Genomic DNA, 19,482 nt, shown 5'->3' on the forward strand with positions numbered 1-19,482 from the left:
AGCGGCTCGCCGTCGCGTCATCGGCGCGCGACGGGCCGAAGATGGCGGGCAAGAGGAACGTTCTGTCGTCGCTGGCCGTTTATGCGGAGGATTCGGAGGCCGAGTCGGACGGCGAGGCCGGGGCGGCGGCCGCGGCGGCGGCGGCCACGGCGACGAACCCGGTGGCCGGTGAGGACCGGCGTCCCCGGGGGGGGGAGGGGTCCTCACACCCCCTTCCGGAAGCCTGGCGCCCTGGGAGGCAGGGGCATGGCCTCACTGACCTTTGACCCCTGCCGGTCCTGCTTCAGTCCCTCAGCCCTGCCTGCCGCGCGCAGCCAGCGCTCAATCAACACGCCGGAGGGAAGGAAGGAATGCCGAGCGCCCACCGTAATGATAATAATAATTTGGGTATCTGTTCATTTAATAGGATTGATTCAGAGCTTACTCTGTGCAGAGCATTCATTCACTAGGATCGATTGAGCGCGTACTCTGTGCAGAGCGTTCATTCATTCACTAGGATCGATTGAGCTCTTACTCTGTGCACAGCGCTCATTCATTCACTAGCATTGATTGAGCGCTTACTCTGTGCAGAGCATTCATTCATTCAAAAGTATTGATTGAGCGCTTACTCTGTGCAGAACATTCATTCATTCAATAGGGTTGATTGAGCGCTTACGCTGTGCACAGCGTTCATTCAAAAGTATTGATTGAGCGCTTACTCTGTGCACAGCATTCATTCATTCACTAGGATTGATTGAGCGCTTACTCTGTGCACGGGATTCATTCATTCACTAGTATTGATTGAGTGCTTACTCTGTGCACAGCGTTCATTCATTCATTCACTAGTATTGATTGAGCGCTTCCTCTGTGCACAGCATTCATTCATTCACTAGTATTGATTGAGCACTTACTCTGTGCAGACCCTTTATTCATTCAATAGTGTTGATTGAGCACTTACTCTGTGCAGAGCATTCATTCATTCACTAGTATTGATAGAGTGCTTACTCTGTGCAGAGCATTCATTCATTCAATAGTATTGATTGAGTGCTTACTCTTTGCAGAGCATTCATTCATTCAAGAGTATTTTTTGAGCGCTTACTCTGGACAGAGCATTCATTCATTCAATAGTATTTTTTGAGCGCTTACTCTGTGCAGAACATTCATTCATTTAATAGTATTGAATAGTGATCAGGTTGGCCACAGAAGCAGTGTCGCTCAGCAGAAAGGACCCGGGCTTGGGAGTCAGAGGTCATGGGTTCTAATTCCGGCTCCGCCGTTTGTCAGTTCCGTGACTTTGGGCAAGTCACGTCACTTCTCTGTGCCTCAGCTGCCTCATCTGGAAAATGGGGATTAAGACTGGGAGCCCTACGTGGGACAACTTTATCACCTTGTCTCCGCCCCAGCGCTTAAAACAGTGCTTGGCACTTTGTAAACTCTTTGCAATTACCAATCATTATTATTTGCCACCTAGGGCTCACCCTTTTAATTGCCATTTTACAGGTGAGAGAACTGAGGCACAGAGAAGTTAAGTGACTTGCCCAGGGTCACACAACAGACACGTGGCAGAGCTGGAATTAGAACTCATGTCCTCTGCCTCCCAGGCCTGTGCTCTTTCCCCTAGGCCATGCTGCATTCCTGACCCGCTGTGGGACCTTGGGCAGATCACATCAGTTCTCCGTGCCTCATTTTTCTCATGTGTAGAATGAGGATTAAAAACTTTTCCTCCCTGTCTCTCTTAGACCTTGAGCCCTGCATGGGACAGGGACTTTGTCCAATCTGATTGTATTGTATCATAGCTAGTGTTGATTGGCACCGAGTAAGTGCTTAAGAGGTACCACCGTAAAGATTAACAATTTCTTGTCCTAGAGGAGAAAGGGGGATTGGTTTCCGAAGCCTATGGAGAGGATGACTTTTCCCGCTTGGAGGGAGATGAAGATGGTTATGAAGAAGACGACGAAGAGAACAGCAGACAGTCGGTATGAATCCCCGTCCTCCAGTCTCCCCTGCCCAAGGCTGCTTAACCCAGGAATCCCGTTTCCAGGGAATTTTTTTTGTTTTTCCCGAGTGCCTCCTCTCAGTTGTCTCCATCTCTGATGGGTCCCGGTCTGACTTTTCCGTGCACTGACTCCGCAGTAGGTCATAAGTGCCAACTTTCCATTTTGAGCGCGGGAAACAAAAGGGAGGCAAGGCGGGGTGCCAGAGAGACCGGCTTGAGAGAATGAACAGGCCGGAAAGCCACCGTTTGGGATCTTCAGCTCAGGCTGGAAACTCTCGGGTCTTGTCAGAGGAGCGAGTGTGAGAGTCCAGCTTAGGTAGCCTGTGGAGTGAATGCCCCCTCTAGATATGCTGGATTCACATTCAGTACTTTGTATTTGAGCCTGATAGCCAGCAAATGCCATTGGTTACGCAGACATCCAAGACCCCCATGACTCCTATTGGGCTGATGCCACTGACTTTGGCCCCATGGCAATTTGGGCAGGAAAGATGGCATTTGTAGCCCAAGCAGCACTTTTATTTGGGAAGGAATCACAGGAGGTGGCTCCATCTCTTGTCCCTTTGCTAGCTGTGGCCAGGATCTCTGCGGCGTGGGCGGGAGCTGGCTGTGGGCTGGGAGCCTGCAGGAGTGTGGAGTGGGCAGACTTGGGTGGCAGCACGGATCATGTGATGGGGCAGGGGCAGAGGAGATGCTGGCGCCCCGGCCCCGCGAGGACTGGTGGAGAGGTGGAGATGGAGGAGGCCGCCCCGGGAGCTTAACTCTGTCCATTCGGGTCTCGCAGGATGATGACGACTCTGAGGCAGACAGACCCGAGGCTGCTGACTTAAAGGTACTCGGGAAGTTGAGGGGGTGGAGGTGGACGGGCTGCTAATACGGCCTCATCCCTGTCCTTGTGGGCATCCCCCCCCGGGGGTGCGGCCTGACCCTGCCTGGCCGTCCCAGTCACAGACGGCTAAACCGGAGGTTTGGCCAGAGCTGGCTGCCAGGGCTTGGTGCCTCCCTCGGCGGGTGGAGGGGCACGTTGAGTCCCGTGCCCTGGTCCCTGAGAGCAAAGGAGGAACCGCAAAGCTCCGAGAAGAGCGTGCCGCTGTGGGTGTATTCTCTGTGGGGGCTCAGCCCTCCTGCCGAATCCTCCTCCACCCCGGACCCCAACAAGAGCCCAGCTTGAGGGAAGGCCTGAGCCAGCTTGGGGATTTCTTCGGGGACCCGTCCGTCTCCCTCAAGCCCCCCTCCTCCAGTGCCCTGTTGGAGTCGTGCCCGCAGGGCATAGGCTGGCTTTATTCTGCATTCCCCTACTGGCTGGAGGCCTTCCCCACTGCTCTTCCCCCTTGTCCTGCTCTCCCTCCTGGGGGCTGTGGAATCCTTTCTGACCCTCGGGGCTGGTCGGGATGGCGGTGGCCCTCTTGCCCTTCCTTCGTCCTGGGAACCCTGGGCCGGGGCGGGCGGCGAGGACTGGTTGAGGGTGGAAGAGGTCTCTGATCCGGGAGACCGGAGCGAGCCGGTCCCGATTCCCTTTCGACCCGTGCCCGCCGTTGTGTTCCGGTTCCTGACCGTTCTGACCGGATGGGCTCAGTGAGCCGGCAGCCCTGGCCACCCCACTAGAATTAGACCACAGGGCTACTAGCCTCAAAAGTCTTTTATCTACAAGCTGGATAGGGGAGGGGGAGATGGGGGTGATGTCGGGCCGGCGTTGCTTTAGGGCAGCATGGGACACCTCCACGTGACCCGCCAACCCCCCGGCCCACCCAACAGCCACTTGTCTGCTGTGTGACCCTAAATGAGTCACTTCACTCTCTGTGCCTCAGTTACCTCACCTGTAAAGTGGGGATTAGGGCCATGAGCCCCATGTGGGACCTGGACTGTGTTCAACCTGATTAACTTGTCTATGGCCCAGGTCTTAGTAAAGTGCCTGACACATAGCAAGCGCTTAACGAATACCATAAAAAAAACCAATAAGAAATACCCCCCCGTGGTCCATTCAGACCTGCTCCTCGGGAACGTATCCCCTGTGCCCTCCCCCTTCCTGCTGCGGTGCTGGCTCCTCCGTTCCTTGGGCTCGGGCCCTTTGGTGGGAAGCTGGCCCTGCCCCCGGGATCGCCAGACCCGGGGTGGGCAGGTCGGGGAGCCTGCCCGCCTGCCAGCCAGCAGATGGCATCACTGTCCCGGGGCCAGCCTGACGTCCCGGTCGGGAGATGGTGCGAGGACGCTCATCTCCCTCTCTTTCCGGTAGGCGTGCGCCCCTTCCCCCCACCGCACTGTCCTGGCCCGGGGCTCCCCGCCCCGTTCCTCTTGTTTGTTGACTTTTCCAGGGCCGTAATTCCTGGAGATGGAGGGATCCGCCCCGCGCTCTCCCGCCCCGCGCTCTCACTCCCCGCCTCTTGGAAATAAACACCCGCCAAATTGGTGGCTAGTGACAGGCAAGGAAGATGATTCTTTCTATCTGTGCCCTCCGTTCAGCGCTGGGGAAGAGGTCACCCCGAGCTTCGAGCGGCCAACCTCACCCCCCCGGCAGGGAGCATGTGGAGGCTGCGGTGGGCGGGGGTTCCTGGCACCGGAGGGGTTAAGGACCGCCCGACCAAGGGGTTTTCCCGACTGTCCGCAGAGTCCAGGGCTTTGGCCACCCCCTCCCCACCCTCCGCCAGGCTCTCCTAGGCCGACCACCCCCAGACGCAGCAGGTGAGGCGGGGTAGGGGCGATGGAGCTGCCAGCAGGATCGGGCACGGGGCCTGGCATCTGGCGGGCCGTGCCCCTGCCCAGACGGCCCCGTTTACCTAGCCGGGCCGAGGCCTCGAGCCCTGCTTCCGCAAGAGGGAAGCCGATCCTGCTCCCAGGTGGGCAGTCAGGCCCTGATAACGTGGCTCTTCCTGGCTTTCTGCTGGGGGCGTGGCGAGAGAGTCGATTGGTGCCTCCAGTCGTCACTCCGCTACCTCTCCCCTGGTATGACGGACCTCAGGGAGCTATCCTGGGTACACATTGGCCACCCTCGGGAAGCGTGTGTCCTCCCTCCCTCCCTCCCTCTCGTCGCTTGGGTGATTGTGGCCTTCGGCGAGCCCAGCCGGCCTCCTGCCCCCAGGGCGAGCCTTTCCAGAGCTCTGCCCTTCCAGCTTCCCGTTCCCGGAGCCCAAGGCCTCTACTGTCAGCCATCAGTTCCAAGTGGGCCAGGACCTCGTGGCTGTGGGAATTGGGTGACCGAGAGCTGGGCATCCCAGCGGACCAGTTAATGCTATCCATTGAGCGCTGTCTGGGTGCAGAGCACCATACTGAGCTCTTGAGAGAGAACAACGTAAAAGAGTCGGTGGACACGATCCCGGCCCACGTTCCCCTCCCCATCTCTCTCTCTCCCGTCCTCCCCAGGCACGCTGAAACACAGCTGTGCAGCAAATGGAGTTTCACCTTGCAAAAACTTGACTTTCCTGTTCTCAGCTTCATGGCGGCCCTGTCGGTGTGTCCCCCTCTTGTGTTCTTCACCCCCAGCCCCCTGAACAGATTCAGAAACAGCAGCTGGAAGCCTGGGGAGGGGGTGAGCTGCCCGTTGTGTCTGCTCATCTCAGGCAGGGACTGGGTAGCATCAGGAAGGCAGGCGTTCCGGGGGACAGCCGGGACAGCGGTCCCAGTTCCTTCCTTACTTTCCGCCTCAGTTTCCCCAAGGTACTACTGGCCCCCTGGGGGCCGACCTAAGGAAGGGCCCAAAGGTCCCTTAGCCCCGGGTGGACCCTGCAAAGGGAGGCAGGTAGTGACCACATTACTGAGTTGCCAATACCAGGGCGAGCTACAGCCTAGGGAGGTGCCCCCGACCCCCAGGCTCCCGGGTTCCAGGGTGGAGGGGCAGCAGATCCACAAGTGTGGCCTGGAGGAGGCGGGTGCGGAGAGAGAGGCAGGGTGGCGGAAAGAGAATGTAGTGTTCTCATCCTGTCTGCCTTCCCCCTCCCCTCTGATGGCCGCAGCACTTCGCCCAATGCTCAGCAGACCATGCCTGCTGCTGCTCCCCACTCCAGCGGGCCTGGAGCCTCTCCTAATAATAATAATAACTGTGGCATTTATTAAACGCCTACTGTGTGCTGAGCACTGAACTAAGCTCTGGGATGAATCCGAGCAAACTGGGTTGGACACAGTCTCCCTCCCACATGGGGCTCGTGATCGTAATTCCCATTTTACAGATGAGGGAACTGAGGCACAGAGAAGTGAAGTGACTGGCCTAAGGTCACACAGACGAGTGACTGAGCCGGGATTAGAACCCAGGACCTTTTGACTCCCAAGCCTGTGCATTCTCCCCTAGGCCACTCTCTAGTAGCAGAAGTGGTATTTACTGAGCGCCAGACACTGCATAAATGCCAACCAGGGACCTGAGCGCGCTCAGGATCCGGCATGTGGGATCTAGCAGGGTAGCGAAGAGGGCACAGAGAGATTGAGCGGAGACCGGGACGGTTCTCCTGCCCCCTGACCCTTCAGTGGAGCCCCCTCAGCCGAGAGGCGGAGCTGACATTTGGCTCTGGCCCGAGCCCAGCGGCGCTGCTGCCTTGTCCCAGCCGGTTCCAAGCGGAGCTTTGTCCGAGGGCCGGGCGGTCGGTTCTGGGAAGGGCTTGGCCGGCCACTTGCTGGGAATGAAAGGTCGCTCCCTCCAGCCGAGCAGCAGGGCTGAAGATTCCTGAGTAAATCTGCCCCCGACCACTTCCTATTGTTTCCATTTCCTGCCCTGGGCCCGGGAGGGGGCTGGGAGGGGCCCTGTCGTGGGGGTGGGGAGCCCCCGTCCAAGAGTCGGGACAACACCTGAACCCCGGCAACGGGGGTGGCGGTGATGGGCGGGTTCGCCTCCGCCCCCCGCCCCCACCCCGGTCTGAGTTCTAGGAGGCGCCCGGCGGTTGGAGAGGGAGGGCGATGGGGGAGGGAGGGAGAGGAGTTCGGGAGCCTCCCTCGACCTGCCCCTGCAGCGACGAGCTCAGCCTACTGATCGGCGCCTGGGCGGGTTTGCCATGGCCGGGGGGGAGCCAGGGGCGTGGCTGCGGCCGCTCCGTTGGTTTCCTTGAACGGTTGGCATTGTCTGCCTGTCTGCCTCACCCCCGCCTCCGTTCTTCCCCCCACCCCCCACGGATTCCCTTCCTCTTCTCCCGGCCGGTCCTGCTTGGACCCCACCGGGCCCTCGGCCTGGTCCGGTCGCTCATCCCACATCCCGGGCCCTTGCCACTCCTGCCGAGAGCCGTGTCTCCTCGTGACGGACTCTGGGCCACCCCGGCACCCTGTGCCATTAGAGCCGATGACTAGGGTGCCAATCCATCCATCAGTAGGATTCCCGGGCACCTTCCGGGCATAGAACGCTGTACTGAGAAGATGGTAGAGTTAGCTGATACAGTTTCATGGGGCAAGAAGAGGAGAGGATCTACAGACAGTGAGTTTTAGCATCCAAGGGTGAGCTCCGCACAGCAACGGTGTCCCCACCCGCCAGGAGCAGAAATCATGCGTGTCTGGGCTCACCTGGCTCATCCCACTGCCCCAGCCTCCTTTGCCCAGAGTCTGGCCAGATGGAGTTTTCTACAAGCCCCTGGGGCAGGGACACTACAAAATGACTGCTTGGATCATCCAGACAGTGAGTTAATTGTATTTATTTAGGGCTTACTGTGTGCAGAGCACTGTACTAAGGGCTTGGGAGAGTACAGCAGAACAATAAGCATTTCCTGCCCACAATAAGCTTAGTCTAGAGGACTGGAGGATCAGGAAGGGCTTGTTTCCATGGGGACAAGAGGCGTGGAGGATCACCAGGAGACCGTCCCCCATGTCAGGGGTTTGGTCTTGGGTCTGGCCCGCCACGTCAGCTGGGACTAGACATCGTAGTGGGCCGTAGTGGTCCATTCTCTCAGGGGCTGGGAGAGTGGACAGAGCGATGGTCGGGAGGGGACGCTAGGCACCCCCACGCAGAGGCAGAAAGCTGGGGGCGAAGGGAGACCCTGGCGCGTCCCCCGGTGTCGTGGCGCGATTGGGCGGATCGGAGCCAGAGCGGGGAGCGGCCCGGGGCAAAGGTTTTTCCACTTTGCCGCTGAGCCCAGCAAGCCCCACTACGAGTCCTGGCATGCCTAGGCCCAAGGGATGTCTGCTCAAATCGGATTGGCCGGTGCCGGAAATATCCCGCCTCTTCTGAACTCAAACTCCCTCTCCTTTCTCTCCCGCTCTCCACCCTCCCAGCGGCGGCTCCCTCCGAAGCTGGGCCCCTGGAGCCCACTTCTGGTAGCCAAGGAGCTCCCTAGCTCCCTCTCTGCCTTCTTTCCCTCCTTCCTAGAACTAGTTCAGAGGCCTAGCCTGCCCGTGTGCCCAAGGACTTCCCGCCGGCCAACTGGCCCACCGCCCCCGCTCGACGGGAAGTTCCTTGCAGGCAGGGAGTTGGGTCTCTCTCCTTCTCCCCTCCTAATTGCCCTGAATATCAGCCAACAAATGGATGGGGCTCAAGTCCTTGGCCCATATTGGCCAGGCTCATTCGGGCCAGTGGGCCCCCAGCCCAAGTTCCCATTGCCGCAAGGCCAGTAGAGCTGGTCCACAGAGGCCCCGTTTGAAGGACGACATTCTGGGGAGAGGTTTCCCCATCTCCACCCCTCAAGGACCGGCGTCTTGACCTCCATCTCTCCCACCCCTGCTCACACACATGCCCTCCCTCCCCCTGTTGGAGGCTGAAGGGCTCCAGTGGAGGGAGACTGCCCCGTGCTGGGTTCCCACAGCCAAGCATGCATGCCCGCCCCCCTCCACACACCCTGAGAACTTAGCACGCCCTCTTGAGGGGCCACCCAGTCCCCCCAACTCGGCTCCGCCCACCTGGGCCACAAAGGGCTGTTGTGTGGTTGCCCGAGAGACGGGCCCTGGCAGGGAAGCAGCCAGTGTTCGGTGCCAGCTCGAATTGGGCAGGGGGCCCTGTCTCCGCCCAGCAGAGCACCTTCTCTGCCCCCAATGGCAGCGTGAGAGGGGCCCCAGGAATGCAGCCTGCAAGCAGGGGTGAGGGAGCTGCAAGCCCCTCCCAGCAAGGGGAGGAGAGGGGCGGTGTATCTGGCTACCTGCCTCCATTACATCCCTGAACTCTTTGGTGTATCTGCTGCTCCTCCCATGTCCTGTGTTCCCGGCCCCCCCAAGACCGCTCACACTCACAGGAAGGGTTGTGAGGAGTGGAATGGAGGAGAAGCTAACCCCTCCCCCCAGGGTGCTAGCTGCTATTTTCATCCTTTAAGCTTTGGACTCTTTCTGTGAGTATGTGTTGTGGAGGGATAACTTCCTCCCATCTTACAAGAGGGAAAACTGAGGTACAAAGAAATGGGGAGGGGCAGCCAGGGTGCGGTGAGTCGATAGGACTGAGTCATTGTGTGTATCCCTAGGCTAGCCCCAAGCCTTCCCAACCTGGAGCCCAGACTGGGCCCGAGGCTGACTCAGCCAACAGCCGGGCTGCAGCCTGCCTCTGCCCTTGGCTCCTCCTGCAGCCAGGGCGGCACGTGCCAGTGTGCCCAGACCGCAGGGCCCTGCAGGGTTCTCAGCACCCCCGTGCCTCTGACATTCCCTCACCCACCAGAGGCCAAGGCGGCCTAGTGCCAATAAGGCAGGACGGGCCAGCGCCAGGCCCCGGCACCTTGCTGCCAGCATTGAGGCAGTCCGGGTAGGGTGGTCCCAGGGAGTGAACGGCCGGCAAGGGGTGACCCCCTCTTCAGGCCGGATGGCCCCGCCGTCCTGGCTGGGGGACGAGGACCCCGAGGACGAGGTCAGGCTCAGGCTGACTCCTTACCAGGGGGCGAAAGGGCTGGCGGTGAGACAGCAGGCCCCCTCCACCTCACCCCCAGGATTGATTTCTCTTTTCCAGGACTTTTCGGAACTGGAGAAGAGAGATCCCCAGGAGCTGGTGGGTATGTACCCTACCCCAGGACGGCACGGACCCTTTATTGAGGAGGGCAGGACTCTTTCCCAAGTGTTCTGGCCCCCATCTGGCTGTGAACCATGCCGCCATCCGTGAGTGGTGGCTCAGTTCCAAAATCTGGGCCTGGGTGACTCCAGGAGGTGGTGTTTACTGGAGTCCCTGGCGCCAGAAAGCTGGAAATCCTCACTCCTCCACCTTCCCCACCTCTATCTTCCATATCTGCCAAGCCTTCCCGCAGTGGGGGAAACTGATCATCAGTCTGGCTTGACCACGGACGGTGACCTCCCGAGCTGGAAGCCGGTGTCGGGGGCGCCGTCTAAGCCTGTGCTTCCTGCTGTTGCAGCTCCTGGGCCAGACACGGTTCCCAGCCAGCCTGCGGCCCAAGGAGGAGACCGGTGTGCCCCACCGAGCCGGGGCCACCGAGGTCCCCGGGAGACAGAATGGAGCTGCAGCGGGTAGAGGCAGATGAGAGTATTCCCTGATTCCCTGCAGGGTGATGGCAGCAGCAGCGGCTGTCTGGCCAGTCTCGAGGTTTGGGTGGTCCCGAGGTGGCGTTGACTAGTTGGTGCTCCCCGGCTACTTCCTAACGAGCCAGCATCCCCAGCCAGGCTGAACCCTGGCTACGGTGGCGGCGATGGTGACTGCTTCCTGGGCCTTGGGGGCCCGGGAGTGCCAGGACGGGTGAATCACCACCAGCAGCAGACTTCCTGAGCCTAGAAGAGCCTCTCGGCCAGGAGCCAACCCCATCCCCGCCCCTCACCCCCCCCGCCAGCAGCCTCTGACTCGTCAGGGCAAGGAGCTTTGATCAGAGATGAGCAGGAGGGGCCTGGGGAGCGGTAGGGAACTGGGGCCCGGAGGATGTGCCGGGTCCTGCTGTGGGCCGCTGCCCCAGGATGCGGCAGGAGGGGCCTGGCACTTGAGGCAGGAGCTGAGACCAGGACATCCCCATGGTGGTTCCCCACCCTTGCCCACCAGGCCTGGTGCTCTGCCCTATTGGCACCCGCCACCGGGCCCTCGAGGTCAGAATCTGGAGATGCCTGGGTGACCGAGTCTTCCCTTCTGCTCAACTACGTCAACTCTATTTACTGGCCTTCCAGTATGCGGAGCACTGGACTGAGTGTTTCAGAAGGGACGGGGGAGGTGAAAGACCCAGCCCCTGGCCCCCGGAAGCTTACCATCTAGCAGGCAAAGCCCTGAGTCTAGGATCAGTTTGCCAACCGGGGGAAGGGGGACCCACGCTAGTGGTTACGGTACCCGCCTTGTTAGACGTGGCAGATGTGCTGGGGACGGTGAGCAACTGGTTTGTCATTGCCAGAGAAGTATTAAGGTGGCCAGCGGGGCGGGGAGAGGATCTAAGTGGGGAAGACTTCCTGGAGGCGATAAGATTTCGGGGGCGACTTGAAGAGTGGAAGAGCTGTGGTCGGGCGGGTGTGAAGGGGGAGGACGTTCCAGGTGGGGGAAGGGAGAGAGGAGTGAGGCATGGGGACTCGGAGGAATGAAGACACATATAAAACCGGTTAGAACAAGAGGACGGGAAGACGGGTCATTGGATGAGTAAGCGCTCAGGTGGTAGAAGACGTAAATTGATCTAAGCGCTCCAGGTGACTGCGTGCCTAGGTGCTGAGCTTGCTGTAGTTGGGAAGATGTGACCCAGGGGGTGAAGAAAGTGAATTGGGGCAGGGCTCCCGGAGGGGGCGGATTCTAGGAGGCTGTTAAAGGGGGAGGGAGTCCCAGGCATGAAGGAACAGGCCCTCTGGGGCCTGAGGCAGCCGGGGTGAAAGTGAGGAACAGGGAGACCTGACCTGATTATCTTGAATCTCTCCCGTTGCTCAGTTCAATGCTTGGCACATAGTAGGTGCTAAACATGGACCGCCATTATTATGACTGAGTGAGAACGGACCTCTTGGGAAGAGCAGGGAGAGTGAGCTGGGGTAAACCATCAGTGGTATTTACTGAGTGCTTACTCTGTGCAGAGCACTGTACCAAGTGCTTAGGAAAGTACAGTACAACAGTTGGTAGGCATGCTCCTTGCCCACAAGGAGCTTAAGGTCTGGATGGTGAGACAGACATCAAAATAAATTACAGCCATGTACATAGTACATAAGCGCCGCGGGGTGAGAGTTGGAGTGACTAGCAAGGGTTTAAAGGGGATGGATACGAGTACAGAGGCGACTCAGGAGGGAGGGCGGTGGGGGATATGAGGGCTTAGTTGGGGAAAATCTCTTGGAGGTGGGAGGTGAGATAGGCAGCGGGAGGGAATTCCAGGCCCCGGGGTGGCAAGCAATTTGGGAAGCCCAGCCAGACTTCTCAGGGCCGTCAGCCCCCCTCCCGTTTCTGGTGCCCTGTCAGTCTGCCCGAAGTGCCCCTCCCCGGGACCCGCCCTCTCCTCCGTTTCCCTTCAGGGGACGCTGCTGTGAGGGAGCGGGATGGGCCCCAGTATGTGAGCGGGGTGGCTGTGTCCTCATGAATCCAGCGCCCCACCCTCCCTCCTCCTCTGGCATGCTTGGCAAATGCCAAAGGGCGCTTTGCCGCTTTCACACACCACCGAGTGGAAGAATTTAACCCCCGGGACTCCCGTGCAGAGCCCAGGCTCCTTCCCCTGCTGCCCGGCCCAAAGGCAGACCCCCATCCCACCCACCTCTCTCAGTGGTGGCTGCCCACTCGGCATCCTGAGGGCCAGATGGGGTTGCTCCTGACTCACACTGGGATTAACCTGGGTTTCCAGGCTGTGGAAACCCCTCAGGGAGGTGAAGCAAGACCAGCACCATCCTCCCCCACTACCACCAACCTGAGCTGCCTTGGGGGCACCAGGGTCCGGTTTGGGAGTCACTAAGAGGAAGGGTGGACTCCATTGGGTCCAAATGGGCAGCTGCCACCACAGGGAGGGGGCTGGGAGACGGAAGGACCCAGGATGTTAAGTATGACTGTTTGGTCTGCATGGGGCCACCTTGGCTCTGGGAGTCCGGAGGCCTGGGTTCTATGCCCTAAAGCACTTTGTTTATGGGTGTGCCCGCTAGGGCTGTAAGGTCAGGGGAAGATATCTGACTGGAAAACTGCCCCAGGTATTCTTCAGAAATCTTGGAAACAGCTGGTTCCCACAGGTGGCTCAGATGGCAGCGTCATCATCCATCCATTGGTCATCCACCCCCCTCCCCCGTGCCACCTGCTGGCTGTCGGTGCTGGGCTGCGGCGGGTGGGGACCAGAGAGGACTGGCGGCGCCACACAAGCCACCAGGACCAGAATCAACCCCCACAAGGCCAGGCCGGTGCCCCACCCCCAGTCCGCTGGCCGCCGCCAGCCGCCCCGGCCGTAGTAAAGTCTCCTGGTCACGATGTCCTCCGATCTCTCGGCTGCCTACCCCCACTCTGCTTCGTGCCTCGGGCCAGTGCAGCGGGGAGGGCCCCCCTTTTGCAGGAGGTCGTTCTGAAGTTCTGAAGTGTAGAGCCGGGACCCTCTGCTACAAGGGCGCATTGTCTCGCAGATTCCGAGTAGGACTGTGGAGTCGCCAGAGGGGGCAGAGGGATCTGTGGGCGGGATGTACACTCCCCTCCTCCTCCACTCCCCCCACAACAGAATTTAGGTCCCTCTCGCTCAGCCCAAGCCCCTTCACTTCTCCAGACCTGGAGGTGGTCCCTCAAGTCCCAGCCTGATCCCGGGCTCAGAGAATGGGGGGACTGGATCTCAGAGGTTGGTGGGAGGGGGACTCCCTGGGGGGCCTAGGAATCTCACGGGGCTCTCTGTTCTCCCACAGCCTCCTTCTCCGAGAGGGTAAGGAACATGTCTCCTGACAAGATCAAAATCCCCCCAGAGCCTCCCGGCAGATGCTCAAACCACTTGCAGGTAGGAATGAGGTTTGGGCTGAGCCCTGGGATAGCCCAGGACGGGGACGGAGGGTCAGAGTCGCTCCCCGGAAGGTTCCGGCGAGGCCGCTTCCCTCTGGCCCGAGAGTCAGGTGATCCATGCCAGCAGCTTTGACGGTGCCGCCCGTCAGCATGGTCCGCAAGGGGCACGAGACTTGGTGTCCCCTGGCTGGCTGTGGGCCAACTTGACTCACTGCCAGGCTGACTCGTCACCCGTGGGCAGCCCCAATATTTAGAGAACTGAGCTCAGCTCTTTCCCCCCCGCCCCGAGAGCCCTTATGCACCGTTGCCCCCATGGGCCCCCGTCACACAGGCTGCATCCCCGTCATTACTGCAATCCTACCGAGCGCCCACTGGGACCCAAGGACAGTGAGAACACAGTGGAGGTAGAAGGCACGATCCCTGCCCCGACGGAGCTCACGGCGGGAGGCAGGCACACAAACATTTCACTGTTCGGGAAAAGGAGGTGAAACCAGACAGCCGGAGAGACGATGGACGAGTCCCGGAGATGGGATTCCTGGCAGGGAGGAGAGCTGGCATCGGTTGGGTGGGGGGAGGTGAGGTTAGAGCCGGGGGACGTCATGGCTTTGGGATTCTGTGGACATTAAGCCCCCTCCCCATCACCGTGTGGCCCACGGCAGGACAAGATCCAGAAGCTGTATGAGCGGAAGGTGAAGGAGGGGATGGACATGAACTTCATTATCCAGAGGAAGAAGGAGTTTCGCAATCCCAGGTGGGTTGACCGGTAGGACTGAGACGGCAGGCGCTACTGGACTCTAGCTGATCCGGTGACCGCGGGCACTGGCAGGCAGAGACTGGTGGTTCCAAGGTGCCAGTCGGTCACAGTTGCTCGCTCCCCATCAGTTGCATAGGCACGACTTCTGGCAGAAGCGCCCAGCGGTGCCAGAGCTCGGCGGGGCCCCCAGCAGTCCCTCTGGGCTAGTCGGCCCCGGGCCTCAGAAGGGGAGCGAGCTTCTTGGGGAAGGGAGGGCGGATGGGCCGTGGTTCACGTAGCACTGGATGGGCTTCCCACTTGCTGAGGCTGCTGGGTAGAACAGCAGGGCCGGTTGCCATCGAAGTCCCTCTGTGTTCGTAGCATCTACGAGAAGCTGATCCAGTTCTGCGCCATCGATGAACTTGGCACCAATTACCCCAAGGTAGGAGGCGGCGGCGAGGGTGGACCAGCAGGCCGGGACGGGATGACCCCAAGCACCCTTGCGACTAGGCCTCAGCATCCAGGCCTCTCCTCAGACCCCAACCCTGGGGAACACCGTGCCCGCGGTCGGTGCTTGCTGCCTGGCAGCAAGAGACTGAACCTTACCCCTCTGCATTCCAGGATATGTTTGACCCCCACGGATGGTCTGAGGACTCTTACTACGAGGCCCTGGGTACGTCCCCGCTTTGCAGCCCTGGTTGCGGGGGTGGGTATCAGTGGGGTGAGGGGAGGCTGTGGCAACTCTGCTTTGGCAGAAACACGGGCTGCCTGGCGCCAGACCGTGTGTGATGGCCCTTTCCTTCCAGCAAAAGCACAGAAGATAGAAATGGACAAGCTGGAAAAGGCCAAAAAGGAGAGGACCAAGGTAGGGATGTGGACGGAGGTGGCTGGGGGGAACCGAGAGCCCCAGGGAGGCGGCTGGGCCAGACCTACAAAGGAGACTTTTTGCCCTACTGTGCTCCCTCCAGACCCCGGCCTGGCTCAGCATGAAGAAGGTGTCCTCTGTCCCTCTGTGCTCCCCCATTTCAGAGTGTGGTCAGCTGGCCCCCGCAGGGCTCAAAGGGGCACCGGCTGGGCCGCTGCCTTTGCTGGCTGCCCCGTCTTCCTCCATGGGAGCCTCAGCCCCAACACCTGGCCTGGCTTGGGTCATTGGAGCCAGGGGGTTCTCCGGTGGGGGCGGGACCTGGGAGGGAGCAGTTGGTCTTTCCCTTCCCCGGCCCCCTCTGCTGTGACGCCAGCCTTGGAGTGGCTCCCCGCGCGGCCCTGAGGGGTCTTCTGTGATCTATCCCTCACCTCGACGGGCTGCACGCTGGGTCCCCCATGCCCGCCTCCCCTCCATGCCCCGGTTCATGGCTGGCACGTGTCCCTGCAGCCACTCAGGCTCCACAGTCTCCTGGCCCATACTCGCTCCAGGCTAGGCTGTTCCCTGGAAGGGAGGGAGGGCAGACACATGGGAAGAGGGGACTGGCGGTGAAGACGCAGAGTTGGAAGAAGAGATATAGTTCCTGCTTGGGAAGTATTTAAGAGGGAGGAATCTCTTTCCGGCCAAATTGCTGCCCCTCCCAGCAGGCCATCAGGGTCCCGCTCCCTGCTGTCCTCCACCTCCTCCTCCTTCCCTCCCCAGATTGAGTTTGTGACGGGCACCAAGAAGGGGACCACCACCAACGCAGCGGGGGCGGCCCCCGGAGCACCCACGACTACCACAGCCAGCACCGCTGTTGCCGGTGAGATTCCTCGGGCCCCTGCAAGGGAACCGGAAGGGGGACCGCCGGGGAGGTTGGGCGGGCGGGCGGCTATTCCAGGTGTTGTGTTCTCATGGCCTTGGGGCTCTCCGCTGACCGGGCCCCCCACGGAGGGGCGGACCCTGGCCCTGCTAAGACTAGGCTCCCTCGTCCCCACAGATGCCCAGAAGCGGAAGAGCAAATGGGACTCTGCCATCCCCGTGACCACCATCGCCCAGCCTACCATCCTCACAACCACAGCCACCCTGCCCGCGGTCGTCACGGTAACCACTAGCGCCAGCGGCTCCAAGACAACTGTCATCTCCGCCGTGGGCACCATAGTGAAGAAGGCCAAGCAGTAACGGGCAGGGCGGGCGGGGACAACCGGCAGGGGCGAGCCCCCTGGGATTGGGAAGGACGCCGGCGCCAGCCCGGCTCCCTGACTGCAGGACGTGACTGGGACGATGAGACGGGCCGGGTGAGCCGACGGGAGAAGGGTCAGGCGCTGTCGCCCAGGACTGGGGCTTGTGGCCCCTAGCCCCTCACTGTGGAACTGCCCTTGGTGCCCAGCAGGGATGCCCCACTGCGGGCAGGGGGGCACGGGCAGGGGACTCTGTGGGTGTGGGAACCGTTCTAATAAAGTGCAAGACTTCCTCCGGCCGGGTGTCCTGGCCGGATTTTGGTGGGCCAACAGCCCATCCGGCCTGTAGCCGGGCAGCGTTGAGAGGGCGCAATGAGCCTGGGAGCGAGACCGGCTCCTGGGGCTGCCGGTCCCAGCCCATGCTCCGTCTCTGCTGACTGAAATTCAGACCTTCAGAGAGTTGATGGGGCCTATCTAGGGTGCTGCCCGCTGAGTCTTGGGGTGCTACCAAGAGGCAGGCCCTTCACCCCGGCGAAAGGCTGGACCGCCCCAAGTCCCTCACCTCCCCCTTCAACCCTAACTCCCATAGAGTCCTGAAGCTCAAGTTCTCCCTGGGGGTGGAGGAAGAAGAGACCATCCTTGCCCTCAAAGAGCTTTCCAGTCCAGCGGCTTGGGCTCTGGCTGCCTTTCCTGGCTGCCAGCCTTGCCCTTCCCCTGCCCTGTCCCGAACCAAGCTCCCAGCTCAACTGAGCAATCCCTCTCCTCCTCCAAAGCATTTCCCTTGCGGTGGGTAATGCTCGCCTCTCCTGGGTAGAATCAGGACCGCCAAGAGCCCGGGAGCTGGGAAGTTGAATCACCAGCCCGGGGGTCAGAGGGGCCGCCATTGTTTACACCCTAGCAGCCGCTGCGTCCTTAATCGCGGAATTCCAGCCGACCCCGCCTTTCCTCTTCCCACACTCTCCCTGCTGGGCTCCCCTGGTTGTCCCTGCTGGCCCTTCCAACTGCCTGCCTGCCTGCCTAGGCACTCCTTCCCACTCCCTGGAGAGGGAGGGCAGACCTGCATTCCTGTAGGGGAAGACCCCATTGCTTCCAGGCCCAGGAGGGTTACTGGGAGCTCCAGTCTAGGTCCCACCGCCTCTAAATCACTTTGGGACGAGGTGGGGAGGAGGTGGTGTACACACGAATAGTTGTGCTTTGATTTTTGGATTCAGACACCACTGATGGTGTTGGTGTAGACTGAACGTGTTCTGGGGGTGAGGCACCGTCAGGGGCCAAGCCCGCCTTCTGAGCTGCTTTATGTTCAATATGAGGAGTTGACGGATAGAAGCCCCCTTGCCCTCGGGCAGCACAGACTCCCCAAACATTTTGCTAAGCAGCATGGCTGAGTGGAACAAGCGTGGCCGGGGAGCCACAGGAGCTGATCCCAGCTCTGCCAGTTGCCTGCTGCGTGACCTTGGGCAAGTCACTTCTCAGGGCTTGTTTCCTCATCTGCAAAATGGGGATTCAACGCACATCCTCCTACTTTTTTGTGTATTTCTTAAGGCTCACTGTGTGCCAGGCAAACGTACTAAGCCCTGGGTTGGTTAAACCTGTTGGACACAGTCCATATCCTACGTGGGGCTCTAGGTCTTACTCCCCATTTTACAGATGAGGTAACTGAAACACAGAAAAGTGAAGCGACTGGCCCAAGGTCGCACAGCAGACAACTGGGGAAGCAAGGATTAGAACCTAGGTTCCGCCGAGTCCCACTCCGCCATGTACTGTATGCTAGGCGACACTGATTCTCTAAGACTCTACTTGGACCGTGAGCCCCATCTGGGACAGGGACTGTGTCTGATCTGATTAACTCATACCTATCCCGGAGCTTAGAGCTGTGCTTGACACATTGAAGTGCTTAGTAGATACCATAATAATAATAACGGAGGGAGTTGGGGGAAGCGGGGGTTCAAGGGGCCGAGAGAGGAGAGATCCAAGTTCTAATCCCAGTTATGTCCCCGGCCTGCTTTGGGATCTTGGCCAAGTCATTTCACCTCTCCAGGCCTCATTGTCCCCTTCTGCAAAACGGGGATCGGGTCCCCACCGTCCTTCCCTGGTAGGCTGCGAGTCTGCCCATGGGGGACAGGGACTGGGTCCCATCTGATTGTCAGGTGCCTGTCCCAGTGTTTAGCGCAGAGTGGGCGTTATTTCTCTACCATAATTAACAGGAAGTGGGCCCCCCCCACTGGGAACTGGGCCCACTGAAATCCTGGAGGCTCTTGTCTTTTATGCTGTCGAGTCATTTCTGATCCATAGCAACTCCATGGACACATCTCTCCCAAGACGCCCCACCTCCATCTGCAGTCGTTCTGGTACCGTATCCTTAGACTTCTCTCGATCAAAATATGGAAGTGATATACCGTTACTTTCTTCCGCACAGTAACTCGAGTCTCCGCTCTTGACTCTCTCCCGTCCCGCTACCGCCCAGCACGGGTGAGTTTTGACTTGTAGAGACTGCCTTCCACTCTCTAGCCGCCACTGCCCAAGCTAGGAATGGAATGGGTAGGCCTCTGCTTGACTCTCCCTCCAGGAGCCGAGAGTGGAGATTCTCCAGGTGCGATTCTGAGAGGGGCCTTGGGGCTCTAGATAGGTCCAAACCAGGACCAGCTGGGCCCCGCCTGGGGCAACGGGCCCAGACCCCCGCCGCAAGGGCTTGGGAGCTCGGACGGCCAGGCCCCCCCAGCCTGGGGTGAGTTGTGGCTTTGGTCCACCCGGCCCCTCCCCACTGGCCAGCCCCCAACCCCCATTCCCCACCCTCCACTGGCTCAGATTGGACCCCAGGCACCCCCCTCCTCTTCCTGCCCACCGACTGCTGCCCCCGGCTGCCTCGGCGTTGGTCCCGAGCAGTTTAGGAAACAGATTATCTCGACACTGCCAGGGGAGGAAATCTGGAGGAAAAGCGGGAGGGGGCAGGCTGGGCAGGCCAGTTGGAGGGAG

General features: G+C 60.2%; 1 protein-coding gene across 1 annotated transcript; it reads left to right on the forward strand.

Annotated features, from left to right (window-relative positions):
• The first annotated feature begins 17 nt into the window (after positions 1–17).
• Positions 18–16,807, forward strand: LOC100090865 (SAP30 binding protein). Its single transcript, XM_007662853.4, has 11 exons — positions 18–168; positions 1,846–1,955; positions 2,757–2,804; positions 9,798–9,840; positions 13,604–13,692; positions 14,354–14,445; positions 14,809–14,869; positions 15,049–15,100; positions 15,234–15,292; positions 16,052–16,151; positions 16,329–16,807. Exons 1-11 carry the CDS (start codon positions 42–44, stop codon positions 16,508–16,510), a joined length of 963 nt encoding a protein of 320 aa, XP_007661043.2. The 5' UTR covers positions 18–41; the 3' UTR covers positions 16,511–16,807.
• Positions 16,808–19,482: the final 2,675 nt, after the last annotated feature.

The sequence above is a fragment of the Ornithorhynchus anatinus genome, unplaced genomic scaffold (genome assembly GCF_004115215.2).
Source record: "Ornithorhynchus anatinus isolate Pmale09 unplaced genomic scaffold, mOrnAna1.pri.v4 scaffold_264_arrow_ctg1, whole genome shotgun sequence".
Classification (NCBI taxonomy): domain Eukaryota; kingdom Metazoa; phylum Chordata; class Mammalia; order Monotremata; family Ornithorhynchidae; genus Ornithorhynchus; species Ornithorhynchus anatinus.